Source organism: Parus major, chromosome 13, assembly GCF_001522545.3.
Source record: "Parus major isolate Abel chromosome 13, Parus_major1.1, whole genome shotgun sequence".
Classification (NCBI taxonomy): Eukaryota; Metazoa; Chordata; class Aves; order Passeriformes; family Paridae; genus Parus; species Parus major.
Window position 1 is genome coordinate 7,949,721 of NC_031782.1, and position 10,404 is coordinate 7,960,124.

The 10,404-nt window shown below is 46.2% G+C and overlaps 1 protein-coding gene across 1 annotated transcript; it reads left to right on the top strand.

The window, feature by feature from the left end:
• The first annotated feature begins 859 nt into the window (after nucleotides 1-859).
• HNRNPA0 (heterogeneous nuclear ribonucleoprotein A0) lies at nucleotides 860-3,753 on the top strand. Its single transcript, XM_015641619.3, has one exon. The coding sequence runs from the start codon at nucleotides 1,173-1,175 to the stop codon at nucleotides 2,106-2,108; it is 936 nt and encodes a 311-aa protein (XP_015497105.1). The 5' UTR covers nucleotides 860-1,172; the 3' UTR covers nucleotides 2,109-3,753.
• Nucleotides 3,754-10,404: the final 6,651 nt, after the last annotated feature.

The window sequence follows — 10,404 nt, forward strand, 5'->3', positions numbered from 1 at the left end:
GGAGTCAGGAGTGGGCTGGGGAAGGCGAGGGGTGAGGTGTGAACACAGCGGGCGGAGGTGGAGCCCGGCCGGGGCCGTGCCCAGCGGGTACCGCCGCTCCAGGCGCCGGTAGTGTCCGTATCCAAAGGGGCGGTGCCAGCCACGAGAACACGAGGCAATGGCAGAAGCAGATGCACGGGAAGTTTCACCCGAATGTGAGGAAGAACTTCTTTACAGTGTAGTGATGAGTCCTGGGATAGAGTGGATGTGGAGTCTCCCTCACTGGGGATACCGCAGAACCGTGTGGACGCGATCCTGTGCCATGTGCTCTGCACTGGAGCGGGGAGGTTGGGCCAGAAGGCCGCTGGGGGTCCTGAGGCGCTCTGTGCCTCTGAGGGGAGGTCCCGAGCCCCCTCACGCGGGAGCGCGGCTCCGCCATTGGGGGCGCGCGCGGGGGGCGCCCAACGGTCCCCGCGTTTCAAACGCTCCCGCGCGCCCCGCCCCCCGCTCGCTGCCCCGCCCACCGCTGGGCGGGATCAACGGGGAGGGAGCGCGCGCCGGGCCAAAGGCGGCGTCCCATTGGCTGCCGGCCGCGGGCCCGGCGCATTGGCTCAGCATGGCCCGCCTGTCGGCCCGGCGCGCGCGGAACGCGTCCCGCGTCTCTATTGGCTGTCCGCCACGTCCGTCGTCGGCGAACCCCGGGACTTGCGGGGGTCGCTTTCTTTTATTGGTTGCTGTACGCGTCCATCGCAGCTGAAGCCGCGCCCCCTGAAGGTGAGTGGCGGGCGGAGCAGAAGCGCCACCCTCATTGGCTGCGGCGGCCCGGGGGGAGGGTCCGGAGGGCGGGGCTCCCGGCGGCCTCTTTGTGTGGGCACCAGTCGCCGGCCGCGCTCCCGAGAAGCTGCTGCCGCCATTTTGTGCGCGCCTGTGTTTGCCCCCACCCCCGCCTGGCTTTCCGGGGGAGCGGCGGCACCGGGGACGCCCCGACTGTGCTGCCGGTCAGGTGAGGCGGAGCGGAGGCGCCGGGTCGCGCCGAGGGAGCCACCGCCGGCGGCCGCCGCAGCCGTGAGGTCGCGTTGCTCGCAGGGGGAAGAAGCGGCAAGACGGAGCAGGGGGGGAAAAAACCTCCGGAGCTGCCCCCGAACAGGAGGAGGAGTCTCGGCGCCAGGCCCAGGCGCGGCACCGGCGGCAGCATGGAGAACTCTCAGCTGTGCAAGCTGTTCATCGGGGGGCTGAACGTGCAGACCACGGAGGCCGGGCTGCGGGAGCACTTCGCGGCCTACGGCACCCTCACCGACTGCGTGGTCGTGCTCAACCCGCAAACCAAGCGCTCCCGATGCTTCGGCTTCGTCACCTACTCGGCGGTGGAGGAGGCGGACGCCGCCATGGCCGCGTCCCCCCACGCGGTGGACGGGAACGCGGTGGAGTTGAAGCGGGCCGTGTCCCGGGAGGACTCGGCCAAGCCCGGCGCTCATGCGAAGGTGAAGAAACTCTTCGTGGGCGGCCTCAAAGGGGACGTGGGCGAAGGGGACCTGGTGCAGCACTTCAGCCAGTTCGGCCCCGTGGAGAAGGCCGAGATCATCGCCGACAAACAGAGCGGGAAAAAGCGCGGCTTCGGTTTCGTCTACTTCCAGAACCACGACGCCGCCGATAAGGCGGCCGTGGTCAAGTTCCACCCGATCCAGGGCCACCGAGTGGAGGTCAAGAAGGCCGTGCCCAAGGAGGACATCCAGGCGGGCGGGGGAGGCGGCGGCTCTTCCAGGCCCTCCCGGGGAGGCAGAGGAGGAGGAAGGGGTCGGGGCGGCGGCGGCTCCGGTAACCGGGATCACAACGGGCTTTCCAAAGGAGGCGGCGGCTACAACAGCTACGGCGGCTACGGCGGGGGAGGAGGCGGCGGGTACGGCTCCTATGGCAGCGGTTCCTACGGAGGCGGCGGCGGAGGGGGAGGCGGCGACTACGGCAACGGGTACGGCGGGTTCGGCAGCTACAGCCAGCACCAGTCCTCCTACGGCCCCATGAAGAGCGGCGGAGGAGGTGGAGGAGGGGGCGGCAACTGGGGGGGCCGCAGTAACAGTGGACCGTACAGAGGAGGCTATGGTGGGGGAGGCTACGGGGGAGGCTCTTTCTGAGCTGGAGCGCCCATACCCATTGAGGGGGGGGCGTGGAGAGCCCTCCCTTCGATACGGGGCAGCTTCTAAATGGTTTCTCCCCTCATTCGCCGTAGGGCAGCTCCTTTTAAATGCCTCCCTGCTGTGGGAGCGGCTCCTAAATGCCCCCTGAGGGTCGCCTCTGCTGCCTGTGCCACTTCTTTCTCTCTGAAGATGGACTGGGCCCCACATACACATATTTTGTGTTACAGTCATTGATGGACTCTATTTTTTTATTATTACTTGGACCTTGGTCGTTTTTATACTAGCAACGAAAAATGTCTTGTTTTAATTTGTTTTTTGGGGGGGTGCGGGGCGGGAAGTGTCTTGCTGATCTGGAGTAAAAACTGGGGAGGGTTGGGGGGAAGTTCCTTTGTTGTAAGGACTCGATGCCTGGATACTACGTTTTTTTCTACAAAAGCTACTCGGATCCCATGACTGACTTTTAACATTTCTGTAAAGGAGGAAAAAATGGTTTTTACGTTTTTTATTTTTTAAATAAATCATTGTGTTCATTGACCTTTACACGTCTAATTTTTTTTCCTAGGATCAATTCCGTACGGTGTTAAGGCTTTTCTAGGTTTGAAGCAAGTGTTCCTCTGCTTTAAAATCTCTGTGTACTTAGAGTAGTAAATATTTTGTTGCCAGTAAAGGTCTTAACTGACTTTTTTGCTAGTAGCTTTCGAACACTCGACAGAGAAATTTTTGAAGTACTACTCCGTGGATGTGGTCTGTTTTTTAAATACTCGTTCTCACTTTGGCAGTTTGTGTGCATCCACCATCTTGTACTAGGCAGTTTGACGTGCTGACATGGTTGGTCAATATTTTCTATAGGACTTTTCCATCAGCGTATGTACTGTGTAGTTTTGAAGAAACAGTTTGTGTTAAGCATGTGCTTCATTCATATAAAATGTTCAGAATTTCTTATTGCTTAGTTTTTCAGTCCTTGGTTTGTGTGTGATTCCTTCCAGGAGAGGGTCGACATTTACCCCTTCTATTAAAGGCAGACTTGTTTTCCTAGCCGCGGGTTAACATTTCACTCGGAACTATTGTCCTTCCTTAAAGTTCCCGGAGAACTCTCACAGCTCCATCTGCTGTCAGGATGGCAGCCACGTGCTGTGACTTTTCTTAAAGCAGGAGTGAAACTGGCTTGCTAACAATTGTACCAGACTTTGAAAAGTTATTTTTTGCCACTAGGTGACTGGTGTAGAATGCAGTGACATCTGCATGTGAATAAAGATGGGGTCCCTGACTACTGATGGGTTGGGTGGTGGGGGGGAATGAACAGATTTTTGCAATGCTTGCCTCAGCACACAACTTAAAGAATAATAATTGCAGTTGCCCATATTTCAAAAAGTGGTGATCTAAACTGTGGACAAAGAGCTCTGAGAAGTGAGCCAGCAAGTGTACCAGGAACATAGGTGCTAGTTGTTAAGCAAAGATATCTGTGTAGTCTGCTTGATTAAAAAAATGTATATTTGTAGCCCTTTTACGCAATAGAATTAAAGTTTGTTGTTTATTAAAAAAGCATAATGTTTTAGGGGAAAACTGCCTTCCTGCATAGAAATATAGAATAGCAACGTTTATGGGTTTATGGATATCAAATAAAAGATTTGAATTCCTTATATGCTTGAGTGAGAGTATATATGATGTGGGGCATGCATTTAAAAAAAGTTATTTTGACTTCAGGTTTCTAAGTTCTTAGAATGCTGATGTGTCATGGGACTGACTGCATCATAAAAGCTGCTTTTTGCTTTTCTTCAGATAGGTGAGACATTAGGCATATAATTCCCACTGATTCCAGTGAAAAGTTAAATTTGTTGGGCTTGGTGCTTCTGGGCTGAAAGATTTCCTGTGAAACTTCAAGGTATTGTTACTGTTTGTTATCAATGTAAGTTGATGATGATTTAAATTGAAATGAGCTTTGTTGCTATTAGAAGTGAAACTGCATCACCTTAATTGCCTTTGTGAGCTTAAACAGGACAACCTCTTGGTATCATCAGGATTTAAACTAAGAGCAGAGTTTCCTCCTGACTGTGGTCATTTATGGCTCTTACAGAGAGACTGATTCTCTGGCTTAGCTGAGCTTTCATAAATAGGTTCCAAATAACTTGCTGTTCGCAGTTATATTTTTATTTTTCTGTCTCAAAAGCCTGTTAGTCACTGTTGTGCACCAGGATCTCTTATATGTTGTTTTAAGTCAGGTTTCAGAGTTTGAGTTTGTACAATACTGCAAGTGCCAGCTCTTGTCCATGCACAGCTTCAGGTGATTTTATTTCAGCTCACTGGGCTTGAAGTCTTTTTCTGTACCTTTGCACTTCACAACCATGTTGGACAGTCATCCTTGAAGTTCATTTGAAGCACAGTTTTCCTTTTTTCAGGTGAAATGAGCAGCACAGTTCTAGATTGTGTGTTAATTTGGGGGTATGATTTAGTCCCTTGTTGTAGTGAGTTGCCTTAACCTTATTAAGGAACAGCATGGCTTGCAGAGAAATTCTTAAATTCACTTTTGTGATGTGTCTTGTCATTTGATTTAGGAAGCTAAAGGTTTATGCACCAACTGTAGCTTTATGGTATTATCATGTTATGTGCTGTGACAGAACATGTTGATACTAGAAATGAGGAGGTTTTTAAAAAAGTGACTTTATGTGTGAAATCTGACAATTTGGGAACTGCTGTGCTGAAATGTGCTGTTACCTGTGTGCAATAGTCCATGTAGGACTAATGTCTGCTAGAACAAAAAGCTGATCCCAAAAACCACACGTGGATTAGAGAGTAGGCTGCCTAGTGTCACCCTCAAAAGATTGTCTCCTGTTTAACCATGTTCTCTGGTGGCTTGAGTAGGTGGCACCTGCTCTTCTCTGACCCCTGGTCTCTTGGGAGCGAGAGCTGGTGACCCTGCAGGTGACACTGGAGAGGATCCTGTAAGCACAGGTCAGGGAAGGGGCAGCAAAGCCAGGGTGTACCATGGAACAGAGAGAAGTGCAGATCTGTATTGGGTGGCGTTAAAGACACAGTGACTTCAAGACTCTTGGAATATAAACCTGTTTCTAGTACAGTGTCTGGTAATAAGAGATTTGTTGATAAAGCTTTGCATATGTCTTTAAAGGTATTTAATGATTTTCTGAGCCCTGGGTGGATTTGGCTGCATAGAGGTGCATAGGAAGAACTGAGCTGAAATAAGGTGTATAGCTGGCATGTAAATAAGTTTGTGATTTCACAGTTGCTTTAGGAAGGTCATGAAGACAAAAATAAAGTAGCTTTACTTTGCTGTTCTTTGTAGTTGAGTTCTGAAGTTCCTGTGTCTGAAATTATCTCGGTAAGTTAATGGCCTTCTGTTCAGGACCAAATGCTTGATTGTGTTGATGTCACCTGTGAGAAATAGAAAAATTAGTTTGCTTTCAGCATTTAATAAAGTAAAAATGTGTTAGTTTTCTTAAAACACAGATGTTATTTTTGTAATCTGCATGACCAAAATGGAATTCCCAAAACCAAACTTTTCAGACTACAGTGTCACTGAACTCAGTGTGTTGTGATGTACATACAGTTTTTTAATAGTAATGGGTGTTCATGTCTACTCTAAAGTATAATCTGTTCTTGACTTGTAAATTTTATTTGGCTAATAAAACTAGCCTACCTTACACTTTTATAATACTGACTACTATTAAAAAGAAACATGCTAAACACTTGCAAATGTAGTGCAATGATACTTTTACAAGTCGGTGGAAGTACCTTCCATGTGTTAGTTTTAACATCAGGTGCTGAAAAAGTGGTTTAGAGCAGTGGTAACAGCTCAGAGAGCTTCCATGGCAGTAAATCTCTGTGGGTCACTGATGATGGGACAATTTATTTGCAAAATAAAAGCTGTGTCTTGCCCTGCAGGCTTCTGTAGTGTAACTTGGGTGCACAATCCTTACCCTCCAGACCTGGGCAAGCTTTTGGGTTTGTGTTGAATGTTGCAGTAGCTGCAGTCCAGGCTCCAGTACTGGCTCTGGCAGTCCCATGCTGCTCCCAGGAGCTCAGCCCTGGAGGAGGTGGGTGTGCACAGCTGGGCACTGACAGGAGGTGTGCCTGAACTCTGCCAGATACTTTGAACATATGGACTTAACGACTTGTGAAGTAGAAATACTTAAAATGGCAAAAAATTTAAAGTTCTCAAATGCTTTATGGTTTCCTGCTCCCTCACACCCTCAGCTGAGATCCTTGTAAAGCAAATTTTGCTTTCATTTAACATTGGAAGATCTATGGATGGTGTAGGTCAGAAAACTGGTTTATTACCCTTCCCTGTCAGCTGATACTGCCATCCCAACATGGCATTGCCATGGCTGCTGAAAAGCGTCTGAGCCGGAGTGATGCTGAGGACCTCAACCTCCCATTCAAGTGTGAAAAGAGAGCAGCTTCCTTTCTCTGTATAACTCAGAATGTTGGTTCTAAATTAAGAAGTTTGGCTTAAATCATTATGTTGTTAATTAATCCCTAAAAGAATAGCCTGAAGGACACCCCTCTGGTGTGAAAACGTGGTGTGTTTTGGGAGACTGGGGTTTGGTCCTCCAGTCTGTGAGAAGGTTGGGTTTCTGATAGAAGGCAGTTTATCCAAACCATTGGATTAGGATTGTTTAACCTGTTGTAGCTACTATGGATTAGTGTTTTGTCATGTAATAAACAGTTTATACCACATTTATGTGGTTTACATTGTTTCAGACCTTTCACTTTCTGAGCTATTTGGAAGAAGGCATTTTCAGTGGTTTTTCAAACTCTCTATGGGTAATACCTTGGATTAATAATAGGTGATTGAAAGTGTAACACCCAATTTTCATACTAGCCAGAGGCATAGTTTACAAAACAATGGATTATTTAATGTGTTTTGCATAACTGGTTCTGTGATCTGGTGTATGTGTCCCTAAAAGATGAGTTTTCTGCTTGTTATTCTTGTGTTAATGAATAAAACAGTGGTATCCCTGCTTCACTTGAAAATGTATTTCACAATGCAAGCACTCCACAAGGAGTTCTGAGCTAGTTTGAACAAGCACTATTTGCTTTGTTGATGGGCATTTTTTAGGTCTCCTGTTGAAGCATTACTGCTTTGATATTTCTGGTATGTGCATTTATATGCACACACAGATGTTACTTCTACTTCCACTTACCTTTAATGAGTATTTATTTGTGCTGTAATGTAAGCATTACTATTGATGAGTGTCAATGTGTATTTCTCATTACAAGATGAAAGTCTTCCTGCTCTATATGTTTTCCTGGAATTCTGTATTATTTACCTGTGTACTAGGACTTGTAAAGGGGCTGATGGAGTTGGGTGCTTTTCTCATTGCTGTTTAGTTTGACAAATCCTAGTATTTTTACCTTCTCTGCTCCCAGAACTCTCACCAATTTATGTTATATATAAATGGGTGGAAGTAGTCACTTTTGAACAGATACCTCTTGTTCATACAGCTCTCAGAGTGTTTTAATCCTAGAAACTCTATATTCCCCTTAAAAACATCTCTCTGGGAAAATGGGTAGTGAGAACCCTGAAAGAACAACAGCTGTAAAGCTGTAGTTCACTGCAGAAGAGAGATATTCTTCAGATTTTTTTCTATTTCCTGTAGTTGAACCTGCTGGATAGACTGAACAGTTAAAAAGATGGTACAATTCAGGTCTAGGCTGTAGCAAAAGAAAAAAACCCAGCCAGTTTAAAATCCAAAATTCAAGTACTGTTCTCTGTGGTTCAGCCTTTGCCAGTAGGAGTCCTAACTTAAAGCTGCAACAACATTTTTTAAAGTACATTTTGAGCATGGTTAATCTTGGTGTAACTTTTATTTTGCTAAAAGTCTTTTAGGCAAAGCTGCAATGTTGCCTGTTGCCGTTACAGTAAACGTCAGGCTTAGAGCACTAGCTATTCTCAGATTGTCAGCCGTCCAAGGAACCAAAGCTCCTTAACTTGGAAAACTAGATGTCAAGCCCAGGCAGACTAATAATGCCATCTGTCTGAGGCATCTGGATATTAACCCTCTTAGCATGATGCTTACAGTTTCATTCCCAAATGCTTTCGCAGATGGAAAACACACAGATTTGAAAAAATAGCTCTTCTTTTTTTTTTTTTTTTTTTTTTAAAAAAAAAAAGGGGCTATGTTGAGCTGTGTACAATTTTGGTGCATATTATATTCATCAAACTACTATAAATACCTCTTTTCATGAGTAATGCAGTGCGGAATCTATGCCAGTTTAGAAGGGAATTACATTTCTGGCTGGAAATATGTCAAGATGCACATTTGCTCACCACCATCAAAGTACCAATCAGTGATTAACATTGCAGAATAATTCCTTAGAAGCAAAATGAGCTGACGAATCTGAAAGTACATAATTTGTTCAAATGCTACTTTGTACCATGGAATTGCCAACTGGTTTGGCAATTTCTTCTCACAGAAGCCCTGTTCTCCTGGGAATGCTCTTTGAATTTAAAGACATGCAAAGCCACACATCTGAAAATATGCTGTTAGTCTGTAATCTAGACAATATAAAAGATGAGTACCAGCTCACCTCTTCTGTCATTTCTGTAATTTTTGTTGCTTTCTGTAACTTTGCAATGGACTTTCTCTCTTTTATAAGAAAATTTCCACAGAAATTTTCAACAGAACACTGGGGGGAAGGAAGCATGAGTGTAGGTCACTGCAGGCACTGTCTGGGAAGGAGAAAGTTCAGGAATACTGAACCTGTTTGCAGCACAGAGTTGGATTAAAGCAATGATAGGTAAAATGCTGAAGTAGTTTGGGACTGGAAGGTCATATGCTTTGTACTTTTTCTCTGTGGATCAATAATCTTGTTTTCTTTACTGCATACTAATCTAGCTGCAGTGGGAAGCCTCCCTCTTCCATTTGTTCACCCCGTGAACAAATTGCAGCATGGGCAGGGCATGTCCCTGGAGGGAGGAGGCTGTGCTTACCTTGTTTTTGTATACAAGCACAGCACTATCAGCTGTGTTTTGAAATAGTTTACTCCAATTTCATCCTCCAGATCCCCACCCTCCTCAGAAGGGATGTCCTCTGCCTTCAGGCTCACTGGCTCTTCATGGGCTGGGTTGCAGCACTATGAAAGATTCCTGATGCTCAAGTCCCAATTGTCTCCTTGTCCTTATTTAGTACCTCTCATGTTTTAGTAATCTTTTAAGTTTACTGGGTAACAAATTCAGCCAACGTCCTTCAGTGTGAGATTTCATTTGGACTTGTTTGTTTTCTTTCCACCACTGCTGTAAAAATGATGTTCCGTTTATTGGAAAGGGCTCCTTTGAGTGCTGATTGCAAGTTCAGGACTTCTCCCCCAGGGTCACTATGGGACTGCAGGATGATTGGGGTTGTCATTGCTAATGCCTCTTGTGTAGGGTGGTTATCAGCTGCATTCTGTAAGAGTAGTGCCAACTTTCTACTGTTACTTTCATGGAAATGTGTCCTCCTGAAAAAGAGAAATCCCCAGGAGCACAAGGAGCTCCAGCCCTTGCAGTCAGTGTGCCTTTTCCCTCTATTCCCATCCATCTATTACTTTCAGCAGTCTTAAATGCAGGCAATTATTTTTTTTCCTCAAATGACATCATTTAGATGTTATGGGAATTTTCTTTTACTCACCCAGTACCAGTTAAAATCTCAACTTCCTCTGTGTGGTATCAATTTTACTTTTAAACCTTTGAGGCGTGAGCTTGGCAATGAATCAGCACCACGTGTGTTTTGGAAATGTTACGATGGCTTTGTGTGTAGGTGGTGGCAACAGGGAGCTCTTGTTTTTGATAAATTGGGGAGTCAGATGAGAGGGAGTTGAGAAACATCACCTTCGAAAGGAAGAGCTGGGCTTGTTTTATTGCTTGAGCTGCTCTGTGCCAAAAGTATTGCAACAAGCTGATGCCACACACTCTCTAATGCCTTTTTAAAGTGTGGTTTTTCTTTTCACAGGGTACACTTCTGTGTGAATGAGAGGATGGGAAAGCTGAGCTCTGAAAAGCACACCACAAAAGTCGAGTAAGTGAACAGAAACCTGAGCTGAGCCCCTGACATACAGTTCCCACTCTGAATTAGCTATGGAATATTGAACTGAAAAAGAGGTTTGCCCAGAAAATGCCAGACAAGACAATGAAAGTCAATCTGGCACCTGTGAGGGAGATACGCTGCTTTTCTGTTCTGGTAAAATAATGTGCCAGCAGAAGCAATCCTGTCTAAATTTTTGTGTATGGCATCCATGGGATTCAGTCATTTGTGTTAATGTAGCACATTATGTTATAATGTGAGGGTGTTAGACTGTG

Bases quoted from the DNA above. Each gene is read 5' to 3' on its own strand.
- HNRNPA0 (XM_015641619.3), top strand. From the start codon at position 1,173: ATGGAGAACTCTCAGCTGTGCAAGCTGTTCATCGGGGGGCTGAACGTG.